This window comes from Ips typographus, linkage group LG1, assembly GCF_016097725.1.
Source record: "Ips typographus isolate SLU linkage group LG1, UJ_Ityp_2.0, whole genome shotgun sequence".
NCBI classification, from domain to species: Eukaryota; Metazoa; Arthropoda; class Insecta; order Coleoptera; family Curculionidae; genus Ips; species Ips typographus.
The window spans coordinates 19,307,294-19,326,265 of NC_138422.1; the positions used below are offsets into that span (position 1 = coordinate 19,307,294).

General features: G+C 37.4%; 1 protein-coding gene and 1 long non-coding RNA gene across 2 annotated transcripts in view; one reads left to right on the plus strand and one right to left on the minus strand.

Moving 5' to 3' along the window:
* LOC145732035 (uncharacterized) overlaps window positions 1-3,638 on the plus strand; it is a 42,466-nt gene extending 38,828 nt beyond the window's left edge. Inside the window, exon 2 of the long non-coding RNA XR_014178930.1 lies at window positions 3,199-3,638. This is a non-coding gene — a long non-coding RNA (uncharacterized LOC145732035). The remainder of the gene's footprint in view (window positions 1-3,198) is intronic.
* Window positions 1-18,972, minus strand: part of LOC145731918 (trissin receptor-like) — a 394,457-nt gene that overhangs the window by 4,341 nt on the left and 371,144 nt on the right. Inside the window, exons 3-5 of the mRNA XM_081983912.1 lie at window positions 15,578-15,722; window positions 1,648-1,807; window positions 893-1,093 (exon numbers count right to left, since the gene is read on the minus strand). Coding sequence (XP_081840038.1) covers window positions 893-1,093; window positions 1,648-1,807; window positions 15,578-15,722 — 506 coding nt within the window. The remainder of the gene's footprint in view (window positions 1-892; window positions 1,094-1,647; window positions 1,808-15,577; window positions 15,723-18,972) is intronic.

The following is an 18,972-nucleotide window of genomic DNA, read 5'->3' on the forward strand; positions in this document are numbered from 1 at the left end:
AGGAATGTACCACTGGTAGTAGGAGAATGGACACTTAAGATGCTCATAGTGAGAGGACTGGTGATGAAGGGATGTCCACAAGAAGGAGTCCCATTACCCCTTCTTTGGAACATAGTTCTGGATACCCTAATTAATCACCTCAAAAATAATAGATTCCACACAATTGCATACGCAGATGACATAGTTATCTTGCAGGCCGGCAAATTTGTGAACACATTGTGCGATAGAGCGCAGAATGGGCTCAAATTAATAGAAACATGGTGTAAGGTACACAGATACCAAGGATATGTTTGTCAATTTGTCAAGAAAGAGCCAGAGACACCGTATTTCTTTTTATTTTTACTTGTGGCACTTATCCCTAGGGAGTAAAAGTGTTATTTTCATCCCTCAAAGAAGGAGGAAGTTGTATGTTCTGGAGTCGCCACCAGTAAAAGAGAAATTAATGCGGTGTCTCTGGCAACATGTCCTTGGTAATAACACCTTCTTTTTCAACCAGATACTATTACTACGAGTTCAACATTATTAACATAGTATTTAACTGCTGCCTTTTTTCATAAAACATAACTTTGATCTTGGAAAAATAGATGCACAACTTTGGAGTAAACTGCATTTTGTACCTTCGAGCTTTGTTCGCAGGAACACTAAGTTGCACTTTCCTCCCTTGTAGCGAACTAGATAGTAGTATAGACTAGATGGCTTTTAAAGATGGAGAATTTTTATCAGAAGATTTATTTCTATCTATCTATTTTATCAAATACGTTTATATGACACATAGTAGAAACGACCCTTAAGATTTGACTAAATAGATTCGGATTCTGTATTTTTAGCAATATATTACAGTTCGTCAAATTTAAACTAAAATATACAGGTTACTTAAAAAAGTCATACTTACGGACATAACTCCTAATGGCATCATGTAAAACAGCGCAAAGTGGACGATGTCGAATAATTTGGAGTTGTACAATTGTCTGTTTAACACGCAAACAGTCTCGTTACTCGTTTCATTTCCCATTGTATTCTGCACAGCGTTTCCCCAGTAGAATTTCGGAGCACTGTATAATATGCATACGGACCAAACTCCGAAAATAATAATCTGAAATGTAGATTAGGTATTAAAAAATCATAAAAATAAAACAATGTTAGTGGAGTGAAACACACCGAAGCCACCTGAATAAGTTAAGCTATGTTATTGAGTCGAGTTTTGCTGCTGTTCCACATTGAAAAGAAATCCACATTTATTTTGATTGCATTTAGTTATGCAAATTAGATCTGTTAACAACGAATGATATTGTTTTTAGATGAACTATTTAATCTATGTCTTTATCAAAAAAACTGGTTGAGTACAAAGCCTACACTTCTGTGCAAGAAAAGAAAGGTCAAAAGGTGATAAAATCCGGTGTGAATTACTTTAAAAAAATTATAATTTAAACAAGAACCTAATTATATTATAAAACCGTTAGTTTTAACAGAATAGAATGGTGTTGTACTGTGTCTGTTGAACTGCAACGCCTTTTATCTCAAATAGAGTAAATCTCCATGTTTACAATACATTTTTTTGTTAAAAGCTTATAGTCAATAACCCTAACCAAACAAAATATGTATATTCAGCGTTAACATTAAACTTAATATGAAAAACTAGTACATTACCTTGAGGCGAACGGCAGTCAAAATTTGCTTGCAGGTAATGGGAAATAAAATGGCAAAGTATCTTTCGATGCAAATTACCACCAGAATGAGAATGCTGGCTGTGCTGCTCAAAGACTGAATGAAAATGTACATCTTGCACAGAAAGTCTCCAAGAACCCAGCTGTAAAAAAGAGAGTATTTTATGTTACTATACAAGAATATAATATTTACTATAATAGGAGAGTAAAATGGTGATTACAAATTTAATTTATTTGGAAATAGTGAACATAAATTTAATAAGTTCAAACCTAATAACACTCAGTCAATGTTCACCTTACCTTTCACATTACCTATAATCATCATGTTTTCTTTATGATGTACCCTCCGATGTGCTTACCTTTTTAAATAACTAATCATAGACCCTTTTTTATTGTAAACATATTGTTACATGTAGAAATGGGTTTAAGGGTTTTGAAATGTGGAGATTTAGGAAACAAACACACAAGGTCTTTACTAGGGGGAAGGAGAGGTACAGGAGAACCGCCCTATGGAATAGAGACGTAAGTGTAGGAATAGAAGGGCAGAAGAGTATAAGAGAATAAATTACGAAATAAGACGCAAGATAGGGCAAACAGAATGGCATACTAGGGAATGTAAGGAGATTGAAGACTATTAGGCAAAGCACAATCTTTTTAATCTACATAAGAAGATAAAACAACCAACTCAATATCTGGATAATAAAAAAAGAAGCAAATAAGAGACGTAGCTCAACAACTTGACAGATAGAAAAATTGCAAAGTAGGAAAAGCAATAAAACTCGCAAAAAATGGGAAAGCGACTGAACCGGATCAAGTAAGCACGGAAATTTTAAAGCTACTAGGCGATAAAGGAATAACAGCTCTTACAAAATTGATTAACTCTATCTACGATACCCGCATATTACCGTCCGATTGGCTAAAGTCCACTTTTAAGAAGAGTAGAGCTACTAGATGTAATGACCATCGAACTATTAGTTTAATGAGCCACGTTTTGAAAATATTTCTGCGAGTAATTCATGGCAGGACATATAAGAAGCTAGAGGAAAGGGTCGGGAGCAGTCAGTTCAGTTTTAGAAACGGTCTCGTAACTAGAGGGGCATTATTTGGTCTTATGTGCAAAGAGGTCGCGACGTCAATCATGTTGTGTTTCTTTGTTCGATTGACTTTGAGAAGGCGTTTGACAAGGTGCGCCATAAAAAATTGATTAAAATTTTAAAGACGACTGGAATAGATGGCAAAGATATTCGACTGATCGCCAATTTGTACTGGCACCAGACAGCTGAAATACAAGTAGAGCATCAAAGTCGATATCAAAAGAGGAGTGCGACAGGGCTGTATTCTGTCACCAATGCTTTTCAATCTCTATTTGGCGAGGAATCAATATAAATTAAGTTATTATTAATAATATAAGATACGCCGGCGATACACTAATTGTAACGAACAACGAAGAAGATCTACAAAATCTAATGAATAAGATCACCGAAATCTGTACTCAATTTGACTTAAAATTCAATGTCGGCAAAACTATATACAGTGCGTTTTTTTTAACGCGCAACATAGGATTTCACGTGTTAAATTTTTAAGCCCATGTTAGACCATGTTATTTTGGAACTACAAGTATAAAACTTGACGGGTGGCTGTTTCGTACCCTGAAGCTTAAGTAAGTTTACCAATTCGGCCTAAAAAGTGTTAAAAAGCTTGCAAAAAATCATCTTTTTTCGAAAAGGTTTTATCGTTTCATACTCCCTGTATGCATTGTTGTTCTTTGTTGTTTTTGATACTGGCAGGGCAGGTAGCAGGTAAAATTTGGCGTAGAAAGTAAAACAGGGTGATCATTAACTTTATATCAAGAAAGTTAAGAACAAAAGAAGTATTTTTATAGGTGAATTGTTCAAATTGACCTCCGTTTGAAGCCAAACAGTATATTCCAAACAATCATAAAATGCCCTTTTGACGTTTAAAAGATGTCGGGTCGTGATGCAGTCAAAATAAGTAACTTCACCTGCTACCTGCCCTGCCAGTATCAAAAACAACAAGGAACAACAATGCATACAGGGAGTATGAAAGGATAAAATCTTTTCGAAAAAAATGATTTTTTTCCAGTTTTAAATCACTTTTTAGACCAAATTGGTAGACTTACTTAAGCTTCAGGGTACTAAAGACACACCCGTCAAGTTTTATACTTGTAGTTCCAAAATAACATGGTCTAACATGGGCTTAAAAATTTAACACGTAAAATCCTATGTTGCGCGTTAAAAAAAACGCACTGTATAGAAATATATTATGATCATCAGTAAAGCACATGATATTAAAGGTAATGGTGTCGTGATCGATGGCGCGCGACTGAAAAGTGAAACATCGACGATCAATGGGACTCGAGCGTCGAGATCAAAACCAGAATAGAGAAAACCAGAGCCGCTTTTATAAAAATGAAAAAAGTACTAACCAGTCACGAGCTAACTTTAAAACTGAGAACGAAAATGGTACACTGATGTGTTTTCCCAGTTCTTTTGTATGGATGGAGGCATGGACGCTTACGGAAGTCATACTTAAACGCCTCGAATCATTCGAAATGTGGGTGAACCGACGATTACTGAAGATGAGTTGGGTGGACAAAGTCAGCAACAATATAGTTCTCAATCTCATGGGAAAAGATTTGGAAATAGTCTAACTAACTATGAAACGACGAAAATTAGAAACAAGAATATTCTGGATATTTTCAGGCACCCGGAAAAATATGAAATGCTACACCTTATTATAGAGGAAAAATACCAAGCAGGAGGGGCCCAGGAAGAAGGAAAACATCGTGGATCAATAATTTGAAGCAGTGGTATGGGAAATCTACAGTTTAGCGTTGCACATCCAAAAGACTTAATTCATACTGATAGGGTTAGGGATTCTAACGTCCACTTCAAGTTGTGAGAGAACCGTTATCTGTTCATCCTGGAAGATCTTGAGAGGATAGTAAGCCGTCCTATTATTTCAAGTTAAGGACTGTTACTCGCCGACTCGTCTCCGTCCAACCCAGAGACCAGTTTACCCCCTGGGGATGACCCCAGAGATTGGTGATTTAGCTGAGCTCGATACATCTATTATACTCGTCAACCACTTCATCACGGTAACCTTGCTTACCACGTCGATTACTTGGTGTGCACTGTAATTACTAATATGAGTGAGAGAACGATACGTGTGCTGTCAAAAGCGCAAGCAAAGTTTTAAGATCCCTTCACTTCAACCATTTGAATCATGGCTTGTCGTTTTTTTGACTTTCCTCCTTTTCTTGTCCTTCGTACGTATCCGTACCAATATTTTTGTGTACGATAAACTTATCCACCAGGGTTCCACATTTAGATACCTGGAAATCTGGATAACCGAAGTTTTGTTTATGTTTTGTAAAAGGTTTCGTCTTTTCTGTGCTGCTATATGAGGCGCTTTCTTTCGACCCATAACTTCGGATCCAAATTAAAATAACTAAAAATCATATGACACTTTTGTCACGTTTAAATTGTAAATCCCTTTTGGCTTAGCAAGTTAAACGAGACGTGCGTTTATTATTTTAATAAACCGAGATCTTGTTTCAGAGGTAGAGAATCAAACCACTTGCTATAAAAATATAATTTAATAACTAAAATAGCAGTTAAAACTAAATGACAAAATGGTCGGTTTATCAGTTTAGTAAATCAGAATATGAACGTGCTAACATCAATAGCCAGTGCCACCCGAAAAGGGAAATACTTTCAAGGATTGAGCAAGCGAGAAAAATCTTCATAAGTATGAAATCATTTTTTACAAAACTAGACCTCAGTTTGGAACTCAGAACTCGAATGATCAGATGCTACGTCTTCTCTGTTCTACTCTATGGATGTTAAAGCTGGCCACTAAATCCACAGACCGAAAAGAGAATAGAAGCTTTCGAAATGTACGTGTATAGACGGATGCTGCGAATTTCATGGATACAAAGGATCACCAACGATGAAGTACTCCAGCGCATTCACAAACAAAAAGAACTACTGAAAACCATCAAGGAAAGAAAAATGCAATACCTGGGTCATGTGATGAGAGGTGATAAATACGAAATAATACGCCTCATAATGGAAGGCAAAGTACAGGGAAAAAGATCAGTAGGAAGACGCCAGAACTCATGGATAAAAGATTTAAGGATATGGTTCGACCGCTCCTCTGCAGAAATCCTTCGTGCTGCAGTTTCCAGATCTACAATTGCCATTTGGATCACCAACCTTCGGCAGGAGAGGGCGTAATAAGAAGGAGTCTGGCACTCGCATTATTATGATTTTCAGTTTACTATTTCATTAATTTACGAACCCGGTGCGGGTTGCAGAATTGGGGACGACTACATTTTGTGGCACGAGACGGAGTCGTCTAACTGTCTTCTACCGTCTGCCTTACAGATGTCGAGCCTTATTTATACCAAATTAGTTTAGTGACGAAATCTATTGTCCGTCGCTTGTTTTCGTATTCCTGCATAGCAGTAGCGGTGATTTGTTATCGCTAAAAATAGAAATGATTCACTACGTGCATTCTGACTGTAATCTTGCCTCGTGCATTTTATTATTTTGCCATCTTCGAATACCTGCCTTAATTTAATGAATTTATATGTTTTAAATAATACGAATTTCTATTCGTGACACTATGAATACAAAATCATACTCACGTCATGGACACTTAGAGCAGACAACATTAATAAACTAGCGAAGCTCTAGAGATGTGGGTTTTTAGAAGACTTCTTAAAATACCTTGGACAGATCACATTTCCAACAACGAAGTACTCATACGCATGGGTAGACCCAGAGAACTTCTACAAATCATTAAGCGTAGAAAAACCGCCTACCTTGGGCATACTTTTTTGCAATCTCAGGTACTAATTTCTGATACTAATAATAACCCAGATAATAGGTAAAAAAAGCTTAGGCAAGGAAAAAACTCTCATGACTTAAGAATATGACAGACTGGACTGTCCTATATGCTCACACACTATTTACAGTCGCTCAAGATCGAGATGAATTTGCCAGGATTTTTCGCAACATCTATTGGTGTGAAAATGGATATATGACACCGTAAGAAGAAGATGGTACTTCTAAGTACCGAATTATTTAGAGCGTTTGTAGATCTCTTTTACTTAATCCTTAGTAAGATTATGTAAATATACTTTCAGAGGATCCTAGACAGGCCACTGTGTCGGTTCGTTCGTTCCTTATAAACCTCAACTGTCCCAGAATCTACACTAGGTTCACTTGCTTCTGTTCTGCCACATTTATTTTGTACCATTATACTGTCCATCTTAGCAATGAGAAGTTAGCAACAAAAAATTAAAAGTAATGATACCTTCTTAAATGTACATTTTAGTATCTAATAGAGGCTAAAATATCATCAGAAACTTTTGACTTAATCTCACTTTTTACTGTCGCAAAACTTCGAGCGAACTGCCACTGGTCTCCGAATCGTGACATGCTGCGTAACGTGCATCATTTTGGCTAAATTGACGGTTATATTGTTTTGTTTGTAAGTCGGCAACAAATAGACATACTATCCTAATAAAATCATGTGCTTAAAGATCGTTAAATTTCGAATCTATTGGTAGGACCAACCGTCTTCTTAGCATTACAAAAAGTCCTTAAAAGTTTTGTTTTTTGGGGTACTCGGAGCACATTCTAGCAAGCGTCTTCTTTCATATGCTGTTTAAAAAACAACAATATCTAGCCAAGTTTTGTTTTAATTTGGGTGAAAAAATTGTCGTAAAGGCCTTGAATCTCCCATAAGACGTTTTCGTTTTCCGATGCCCTTGAATGAGCTAAGTTTTAAATCATAACAATTAAACCATACAACAGGACGCTTATCAATCTCAACTAAAAATAACATTTTATATTACAATCTATACAAACTGTCTTCCATACTTTTGTCTGAAAATAAGATAAAACGAAATTTATTTCATTGCAGGGTGTGGCAAGGAATATTTTCGGAAAAGTATCATAACTGAAATGATAAGATTAGAACCATAAATAATTAACAATAATACAATATCACAATGGAACCAAATTTGCACTTTACCTACGGACAGAAAGAATGCAAAACGATTTATAATTATTTTGTCCACGACCAACCAATAATGTACTAATATTCAGCGTGTTGACAGAAGCTAAATGAAGGTCATATAGCGTCAGAGTGATTAATGAAGAGGAATAATGATCATTATTCCCTCTCGACCTAAAGGTGGTTGCACACCAAGCATAAAACATGGGATATGCGGTATTTCTTGCATGTAGACATCGACTTATGTCTTTGCAATTACTGCTAATTCAGAATATCATTTTCTTAACAAATACACCGCAATAACACAGTATAGGAGTTTGCCAAATCATTAGGTAAATTCCATAATTTATATTTGAAATATTTTTGGTGCATGACCGTCCTTAGTTCTGTGGTTTTTTAAGTTGACATTGACAACGTCAGTGCCCTTGTGGTCGTAGGCGGCAACGCTGGGGGTGCGTTCAGAAATAGGGCTGGTGTGCGCACCGTGGCCTTTGTCACATGCCACCATATAGTTATGTAAATAAATTGTTCACGTGATCCATTTTTTCCCAAATTCTGTCACGACTTGTACACCGACGGCCATTCTAAACGCGATCCTAATCGTATCGAGTTTGACATTTCAGTTGTTATGGCGGATTTGAGAGATTACCTATATTATTTATTATCTACATAAAAGAATATCAACTTCTAATTTGCCTGCACTTGGCATTAGTGGTAATGGACAGTGGTCGTGGACAAAGTATAGTATTATCCTCGTTTTTTATGGCCATTAATCCCACGGGAGATTTGCGTCCCTCGCCTGCGGCTCGTGACGTAAACATCCCCCTTAGGGATTAATGGCTATCATAAAAAGCTCGTTGAATAATATACTATTAAAGTCGTTTGTAAGCTTTTATACAAATTTATGCAACTTTGGAACAAAACCCCCCTTACCCAGCAGTAAAACAACATTAAAAGGCAATAAACAATTGATAGTTGTGTGCAACATCTGGTGACATCTGTACTCAACTCTATGAGTTAGAAAGTACAGATGGCGTTCCAAAATCTAGGAACAGCACCATTAATGCCGCATCATTCGGTAAACACCGATCTGATTGGTTGAAAATGGTGAGGTTTTGTTTTTTGTTAATCAATCCCAATCCTCTGACCGGTTTCGCCGTATTACGGCTCATCAGAGAGGCTATATAAGTTGGACGTCTATCAACCCCGTGAGCAGGCCGGTTTTCGCTCCGGATATGGAACAAATGATAACCTACAAGTCATAAAACACTCATCGAAAAGTGTGTGGAGTACAATAAGCCATTAATTCTGGTATTTGTAGACTACGAAAAGGCATTCGATACCATAGACCAACATAAAATGAAGCTAGCGCTTGCTGACTGTAGAATTGACCATCGTTACATCGCCCTCATTAAAAATATCTACGATACTGCAACAGCATGAGTTAGACTTCATGAAGATACGAGCAGATTTGAAGTGCAGCGCGGAGTTCGACAGGGTGGCACTATCTCTCCAAAATTATTTAGGACCCTATTAGAAAATATGTGCAAGCAAATAGATTGGCAAAACATGGGGGTAAATATAAATGGAGAAGACCTTAATCACCTAAGATTTGTCGACGACATTGTCCTAATATCAGATAGTGTAGATAAAGCCAGGAAAATGTTGGAACATCCTTACCGAACATCGAGAACGGCTGGGCTTAAAATACATCGAAAACCCAGTTCATGACAAATCTTGTAGTAAGCGAAAACATTCATGTTGGAGTTCATAACATTGAACAAGTAACAAAATACAAGTATTTGGGCCACGAGATCAGATTGGGCAGGGACAATCAAACAGCGGAGATTTGTAGAAGAGTGAGCCTAACGTGGGCAGTCTTTGGAAAACTTCGCGATGTATTCAGATCAGATATAGCGGCATGCTTAAAAATGAGGGTTTTTGACCAATGCGTGCTTCCTGTTATGACTTACGGAGCGGAGACACTATCATTAACAAAGAAAACAATAAACAGAATCAGAGTTGCGCAACGTGCAACGTGGTAAGATCAATGCTGGGATTAAGCCTTAGAGATAGGATCCCTAACAATGAAATAATTAAAAGGACCGGTGTCGTTGACGCAGTGGAAAGAATAGCCACCTTAAAATGGAACTCCTCCTCCTCTTTCCATTATCCTCCAAAAGATGTAGTGACACCATTTATATTTGGTTCAGCAATTGATTCCATGCTTGCCTATCCTGTGCAATCCTTTCGGCATCATGCATTCTCATATTTATTAAAGGTTTTGTTTGGTCTACCCATCTAGTTGGACATCTGCCTCTTGAGCGTTTGCCTTCTACTTTCTCTTCTATGATTAGTCGTTCCATTGTTCCTGATCTTCTAGCTATATGCCCAAGGTACTGCAGATACATGCGGTTTATTCTGTTTAGCAGCATTGAACGTGGACTAATTTCTTGTAATACGGATACGTGGGTTCGGTATTCTGTCCACGATACTCTTAAGAGTCGTCTATAAACCTACATTTCGAAAGCCTCTATTCTGTTTTTACCTGCTTTATTTAAAGTCCATGTTTCCGCTGCGTACGTTGCAATGGGGAAGACAAGACCATTAACTAGACGAAGTTTCGTTTTTGTGATGATAGATCTGTCTTTCCATATTTTATTTGGTTTGGTAGTCGCTGATCTTGCCATGGTCAGGCGACGCTGTATTTCGCTTTCACATTTCCCAGTGTTGGTAATCAATGAACCAAGATAATTGCAATTGTTTACCACTTCATAGCCTGCAATTTCTGATATTTGTGGATAATTGTTGTCTTGTCTATCAATCATCATTATTATCGTTTTAGATTTATTTATTTTTAAGCCATATTTTTCGCTAATAACTGACAGTCTCCTCATAAATTCCGTTATTTCTGGTATTATTGACGCTATGATCAGTGTGTCGTCGGCGTAACGGAGGTTAGAGGGTATATTTTATAAAATGAAACTGGGCTGGGCATATTGCTAGAAAAACGGACGACCGATGGACTAAAAAGATCCTCGAATGGCGACCAAGACAGAAGGCGAACAGAAATATAGAGCGTCCACCGACCCGATGGACTGATGACATACGGCGCAAATCAAATCAAATTTGATGCAAGCGGCACAGAATAGAGATACGTGGCAACTGTTACTAGAGGCCTATGTCCAGAAGTGGACGCAGCCAGGCTGACTGATGAATGAAATAAATAAAGTTTCTGCAGCCCATTCGTTCTTCTTGAAATATGTCCAAAACCTTGTGGTAATTTTGAGTTTCTGAAGAATTGACACGTTAGTACGATGTTCTGTGGATGATATTCGCAGCATTCTTCTGTAGGCCAACATTTCTAAAGCCTCTATTATTCGTCGATTGACCATTTCAAGTGCAGGTAGGAAAGTGCTCAGAAGCATAATAGGAAAGATCAAGGAGTTTAGTAGATTTAGTATGTTGCGTTAAGATATTGTAAGATATTTCCATATTCGAGTTATTTTTATCGTTGAGTTATGTGCTATGGCCAATCTGCGTTTGATTTCCTTGTCACAGCTGCTTTTTTTGTTTGTGATAAGTGATACTAAATAGTTAAATTTTTCAATCACTCCAAAACCATCGATCTGTGTAATATTGGCAGGGTTGCGGTTGATTATTATAATTATCGTCTTCTTTTATTCAACGTAAGACCATGTTCTCTGCTGATTCTGTCCAACTTACTCATGATTTCCGTGAGTTATTCTTGCGATCGAGTTAGTATTAAGGTGTGATCTGTGCGTTCGTGTGATCGAGGTTAGTAATTTATAATACAGCTCTCTCTTATACTGCACTTTCAGCTGAAAGATTTAGCTAGCGCTTTGTTGACTGTTGTCGTAGAGATTTTTAAGCAAAATTGTCAAATGTTTTGGTAGTCCCATGGTTTTCAAAATAAGCCATATTTTACACAGTCGAATGCTTTGCTATAGTCGACAGAGCACAAATAAGTTTTTACATAAAATTTTTATGGTTTTTCTATTATTTATCTTACATTCAGGAGTTGATCCCTTTTCCTGGCACAAACTCTGTCTGTTCGTCGGGAATCAGTAGAAGTAAAAAGTGTTTTAAACGGTTGTTTACGATAAGAAGCAGAATTTTGCTTGTATGTGATATAAGTGCTGTTCTGTAGTTGTTGCAGTCTGTAGAAGAGCCTTTCTTGTGCATGTACACCGATTAACACCATTTTTTTGACCATACCCTATTTTGCCAGATTTTAAGACATTTTCTGCGTGCCAGGACGTAGGAAAATCGATGGAAATGACAAGGTTTCCGCTCTCTTAGTCAAACAGAGAGCGAATAAATATCTGGGGAGTAGAACCTGTTTTGAGAATTACCAAAAACCTGACGAAGGACAGTAAAACCAACTGATAATATCCATCAAAGTTTAAACTAGTATCATACAACAGGGCCTAAACGGACATTCCTTCTTTCCTCTGATATTGTCACACCCGTGTTAGTAGTTACGGTGCACACCCAGTAACCAGCATAGTTAGCATAATGAGGTCGCTGACGAGTATAAAAGATGCACCGTACCTCGACTAAATCACCGAACTCTGGGATCTTCCCCAGAGGGAGGTCACTGACTGATCTCTGTGTTAGTCTGGGTACGCATCTTGTTTAACGAAACGTGGAGCATTAGGTTACCAAGTGCCACACCCGAGTATCAACTCTAGCAAAGGAAATAGTGCGGGCGTGCAGCAAGAGTTGCCGTACCTACTTACCTCCCTTTGCTAGTACCACAACGTCTTTACCGGCCCGGTGAATGCACTCGGGCAAGATTCTAGGGTTCATTCGTCCCCGTTAAAGCGTTCGCCCTCCGTGAACCCTACCGCCTTCTCGGACCAATATCCCCCATCATGATCTACGCCGTCTTGGCAATCTGGGGGTAAGAATACTGTAACTGTTCTGTAACTGATTTAATTTCTCTAATAAAGTGGGTTGCCTGTGGATTCCTGAGTTTTCTTCCCTCTGAGATACCCCTTAACGTGACAATATTGTGCCACCTGTTTCGGTAGAACACTTGCCTCTTAGCGGATATACGTATGTGTAGTATTCATTGAAATATCAAGATAGGTGCAGTTAGTAACTAATTATCAAACGTCATATAATTTAATGCGATGAGGTATTAAAATTACTACAGGAAGAATTATAATTATTATTATCGTTATTTTCTAAGTTTAGTTCAAAATTACCTTAAATGATTGATGTAATTGAAAACGTTCAATGCTAATACATTTTGATATACAGTGGGACTTAAATAAACTATTATAAAAAAATATCTCAAAAACTGAACTACATTAAATTAGTGTATATGACGTTATCGCTGATCGATGGTTAAAACTTAATAATGATACCGCTTAAGCAATCTGAGTAATGATGAAATTTTCAGATTTTTGACAATGATAAATGTGTAGTATTTATCATAACTAACTAATCAGAAAATCATTGTAATTAAATCGTTAAACGAAATAATTACGCCAGGTTTAAAGCTCATCACTACTAAATGAAACGATGACACTACTCAAATTCCGCAAAAAAGTAATACAATACAAAGATAGGGGTTTACATATAATGTAACTGATGACAATATTATTGAATCTTAACGACAAGAAAGAAGTAAAACAAAAGCAGGACAACTGAAAATTAGGTCATTCCAAGAGAAACATTCTGAAACAACCCATCCGCCTGAAGCTGTAGCATTTTTAACAAACTGGGCATTTAAAAAGACTATTCATAATCAGATTCCACTTATTAAAGTTCCAAAAAATACTGTACCTGTTTACTGAACATTGTAGATCTGGTCAGCCAACCAAGCACATTACTTTTAAATCCGGATTTCAAGAAGACTCAAAGTGGTTTAGGTTTTCTAACTCATATGGGGATTTCAAATTTTTGCCACACTTCTATCCAACGAAACTACTCTTTATCCAAATTTCAGCCAGGAACAACCAAAATGACTAAAAATTAACCTGTGGTCGATAGCTAACTTAATGTGACTTAGACTATTGTCGACTATCCGTCGTGCCGACAGTCCGATAGTTGCTCTTCTTGATCCTCATTGGTTTACAATTCGTACAGCCTTTACATCAACTCTCCAATTCAACTTGTGCCTCAGATTATCCTATCTCCCTCCGCTTCTTTTTATCTCTATTCGGTCCGTCACTACTCTGTTCTCACAACATTCTGCTCACACACGTTTTCATTGATTTTCATTGTTTCTTCGCCCCTTCTGCACTTACACTCCCCATTTCCTCCCAACCCAAATCTTTTATGGTAATAAGCCAGGTTGAACCTAAAGCTCACAGGCAATTTGTCTCCCCTTGTTCCTCGAATGTTTCATATATTTTCCCATTCTTCCATATGCTTTTTACCACAGTTCTGTCTCCCTATTTAGCTCTATTCCCTCAACCGCGATATTATGAACCAACATTATCCTCTCCCATTATCCCTCCTCTCGCATATTGTTTCTAGATGAAATAACTTTTTGCATCACAATGCCAACCATATTCCTTATTCTCTCTACCAACTTATTCAAGCTAGGATCCAAAAGCATCCTTCTGGCAGTAGGTAACCACACAGAACATACCGCTTAGATGTTTTCTCATCTGTCTCACCTTTTCCATTAAGATCCGATGTTTAAAACTAAGTCTTTGTCTCTTGCACTCTTCATATTATAGACACAAGAAACTGTCCGCCTCCTTTTTTGCTCCGTCTCGTTTGTGCCAATAATGACTCCGAGGGTAACCGTAGCCACGATCTTGTAACAGCTTTTGATTCTTCTTCTTCTTCTTTCAGCAGCCCTTTTGCATTCATTCCTGGACATAGGCCTCTCCTTGCTGCTTCCATTCGGATCGGTTCATTGCCATCTGGTGCCATTTTCTTCCCACTATTTCTGACGTGCGATGTGCTCTATAACATCGTCGACTTTTGTTCTTTTTCTAATTTCCTCATTCTGTATATAATCCCTTAGGCTTACCCCCAACATAGTTCTTTCGATTGCTCTATTCGCGCTTTTAACTATTAGAGTAATTGTTTCCATACCAAAATTCAAGACTGGCAAAACACATGTGTTGATAACCTTCATTTTTAGGTTGATAGGAAGTGTTGGATTTCTTAATGTTGTTCCCAATTTTCCTACAGCAGCCCATGTTAGTCGAATACGCCTTGTTATTTCAGCTGTTGCCTTGTTCATTTTGTCACAGCTCCAGCCATTTTACCCCTTGCTCTCTTTACCTGCCCGACTAGGATTCTGGTTCTGCACACGTTAAGCTCTAGCACATTTTACATTACTCATTCTTACGGTCAGAGGTCATAGTTTTCGGTAACTTTAAATGTTCTACCAACATAACACATCCTTTCTTTGCTGTCCCACGGTTCGGGACAGCAAGTAATTTCTCCAGCTTCAACCATCTTTTCTTAAATTTTTTACCAGACCTTTTCTCCTTCAGCAGCACCAGGTCAATAGCGGCGAGTTGCTCATGTACTCTTTCATCCTTTTTATTAATCTTTTTCAGCCATTCGCCCAAACGTATTAACCAGAGAGTTGAGGTTTTCCATTCTAACGTTTGAGAATCTCTAATCACTCTATCATTTTGTCATACGTAGTCTCTCTGCACGTTTACTATGGCGTCAACAAGACCGTGTGCTTTCTTATATTGCAAGAATTGGTTGCGAGTATATCTGGCTGATGTGTATCCAAGAATCTAGAGTAACCTATTTAGCGTGTGTGGCACTTAACCAACCACAAAAAAATAGTAACGTATGTACATTCATTATGATGTCTAATTACTTATTGCATTCAAAATTGTTTGATTTTAACTTACCTATCGACAAGATAGATCAAAAGGTTCTGGTAGACGCAGAAAACGGCAACACAAAAGTCGGCAACGGCTAGATTGGCTAAGAAGAAGTTGGTAATCGATCTGAGTCTTCTACTTAGAGTCACTACCAGTATGACCAGAAGGTTACCTGAAAGAAATAAATGATATTAAAAAATTATATATGCATTTGTGCGTAAATAAAAAAGAAAAAATATGTGTGTTTGAATATATCATAATAAACCAAGCTAAATACCTTAATATTAAATAAAAATTTTGGGTAATACGTTAATATTAAATTTCAAACTAAAACTATGATAAGGATATGGTGTTTATAATTTTATGATTTTGGAAGCGACCTGCCTTGTTGAAGTACTGTCACTTACAGTCACACTTCTTGGACAGTAGATAACGGTTTATAGAGGTCTGGTAAAAAAAAACATCTTAAAGAGGGTTTAGTTGGTAAGTGAACACAATACAAGTTTTTTTGCCATAAAGTTTACTCTTTACTTGGATTTGCACTATAATTTTTTCAAGTTTTCTCACTTGTAGTCTATTACAGACACACTACGAAAAACTTTAAAAGAACTATGGCGGTAATCAAAATCAAAATTATGACAATCAAAACCCATGTACCACAGCGAAAGATAGATTAGGAAAGACTTAAAGATGAAGACACAAAAAACAAAGTTACCAAAAATCTTAATGAGAAAATACTGACAACCATAGATCCACAGACGGTAAAGGAAGCTAACATGGGAACAAATGGAGGTATATCACCAATATTGCGGAGGCAGAATTAAGACAAACGAAAAGCACGAAAACACGATTGGATGACAAATGAGATACTGGCGCTGTTTGAGGAACGATGAGGGTACAAGAACAAAGGGAATAGTGATAACTAAAAAAAAAAATCCAGAAAATCATTAGAACGAAGATAAGAACCGCTAAGAATGAGTGGTTGAAACAACAGTGTGAAGAAGTAGAACAATCATATGGGAAAACTACATTAGCAACCTTTTTGCCTATGAAAGACCTGCTGTTGAAAATGTAGACGACAAGACCTCTCGGGACCTCCCATCACAAAAGAGGAAATTATAAAAGCGATCAATTGGCCTAGAGCGCACACCTGTAGAGTTGCTCAAACTATTGGACGACAAAAGCATCATAGTTCTTCAGACGATATTTAATCGAATCATAACACAAGCGAATATCGCGCCAAATGCTAACATCGAATTTTGTCCCCTTGCCGAAAAAGAACAATGCAACAAAATGTGAGGACCACAGACTAATCAGCCTCATGAGTCACATACTGAAGATATTCCTTAAGATTATCCACTACAGAATATCAATAAAGTGCGAAAGAAACATAGGATCCACACAATTTGGATTCAGACGAGGTTTACGCACGAGAGAAGCATTAGTTGCGACTCAAGTACTGATTCAGAACTGCAAAGATCAGAGAAAGGGCATAATGCTGTGTTTCATCGATTATGAAAAAGCGTTCGACAGAGTCCAACATCATAAACTGATCCAAATTCTAAATAGATTGGAGATAGACCAAATAGACATACGCTGCATTCAAAGCCTATACTGGAACCAAATGGCTGAAGTCAGAGTTGGTAACGATCTCACAGAAGCAAGACCAATTTGTAGAGGGGTCAGACAAGGGTGTGTTCTCTCCCCACTTCTCTTCAATATATATTCTGAAGCCATCTTTCAGGAAGCCTTAGAAGATCGCAACGTGGGCGTTAAGGTAAATGGTGTATGGGTCAACAATATTCGTTATGCGGACGACAGTTCTATTTGCAAATAACATGGAGGACTTGCGTAATATGCTTGGGACTGTTGGGGAATGCAGTAAGAACATGGGCCCCAATATCAACACCAAGAAGACTAAATTCATGATAATTACCAGAAAACCACAAGAATTTCAAAACTCAAGCCTAACAAATGAGACTCAACCAATAGAGCGAGTAAATAAATTTAAATATCTAGCAACGTGGCCGTGTGAAAACTGGGAATCAGACACAGAAATCAGATGCCGAATTGAAAATGCTTGCAGTGCGTTCATAAAATTCAAAAAAGTGCTCACTAATACTGATTTCGATCTTGGCTTGAGAATTAGATTTGTCAAATGCTATGTCTGGACAGTGTTGCTTTATGGCATGGAGGAATGGACACTGAAGGTGAGAACTAAGAACAAGCTGGAAGGATTCGAAATGTGGGTCTATAGGCGTGTACTGAGGATTCCATGGACTGCAAGAAGAACCAACGATGAGGTCTTGAGAATAATCAATAAAGACCGCGAACTGTTAGACATCATGAAACGTCGAAAAACAGCATAGCTGGGCCACGTAATACGAAACGCGAGGTACCTATTCCTGCAATTGATAATTGACGGGAAGATTGAGGGAAAGAGGGATATCGGCAGGAAAAAGATGTCATGGCTCCGCAACGTTAGGCAGTGAACAGGACTGAGGACAATGCAGGAACTAATGCATACCATACGTAATAAGGAAGACAAGCAGATTATATTCTCTCATCGGTTAGCTTCTAGTTCTGAAGGAGTTCAACTGAAGGTGTATGAGAAGTGTGTCTTATATCAAGTTGAGCGGCGCTTCCTAAAACTCTCTTATTTTTGTGTTTGTAGTTGCTACTTTCCCAAACGACCTTTAGTTTAGCATTTAGGTATACTTTTTTGACTAGAATATACAGGATGAGTGAGCGTTAACCTGCCAAACCTATACCATGCCTGGAGAATTGAATTTTAAGCAGAAGGTTGTAATAAAATTGGGTCCGAAAATGCGTTGTTACCGAGATAAGGCTTCAGATTTTTTACAGGTTTTATTACATAACTTCATTTATTCTTGTCAAAGCAAGATTAATTTTTCTACATACACTACTCTTTAGGATTTCCACAATTACAGTGTATACATTGTAGTGAAAATGTAAAGGGTGATACTTTTTTTCTTTGTACTACAAAAAAGTTTAGGAACATAAAATGGGGATTCATCCCTGAAACAGTATCACCCGGTACATTTTCACTAAAATGTGTACCCTGTGATTGTGGAGATTCTAAAAAGTAGTGCATGTAGAAAAATGATTAGTGAAATATTTGAAGAAAACCACGTTAAAAATTATGTTTTTTTTAAAGTATTTTATGTACTTTGTGACGTAAACTCACTTAATCCTCGAAGTAACGGGCGAGCGTATCATTTCTACGGATTTTTATTACGCCATCGATAAATAAACCATTTTTAATAAATGCGATGCAGTTATTGATTAAAGCTCCAATAAGTCATAAAATCTGTAGACAAACAGATAATACAATCCTAAAAGAAACACTCGTTGATCGTACGAACATCAACAATAGTATTTAAACCTCTTGGGACAAAAGT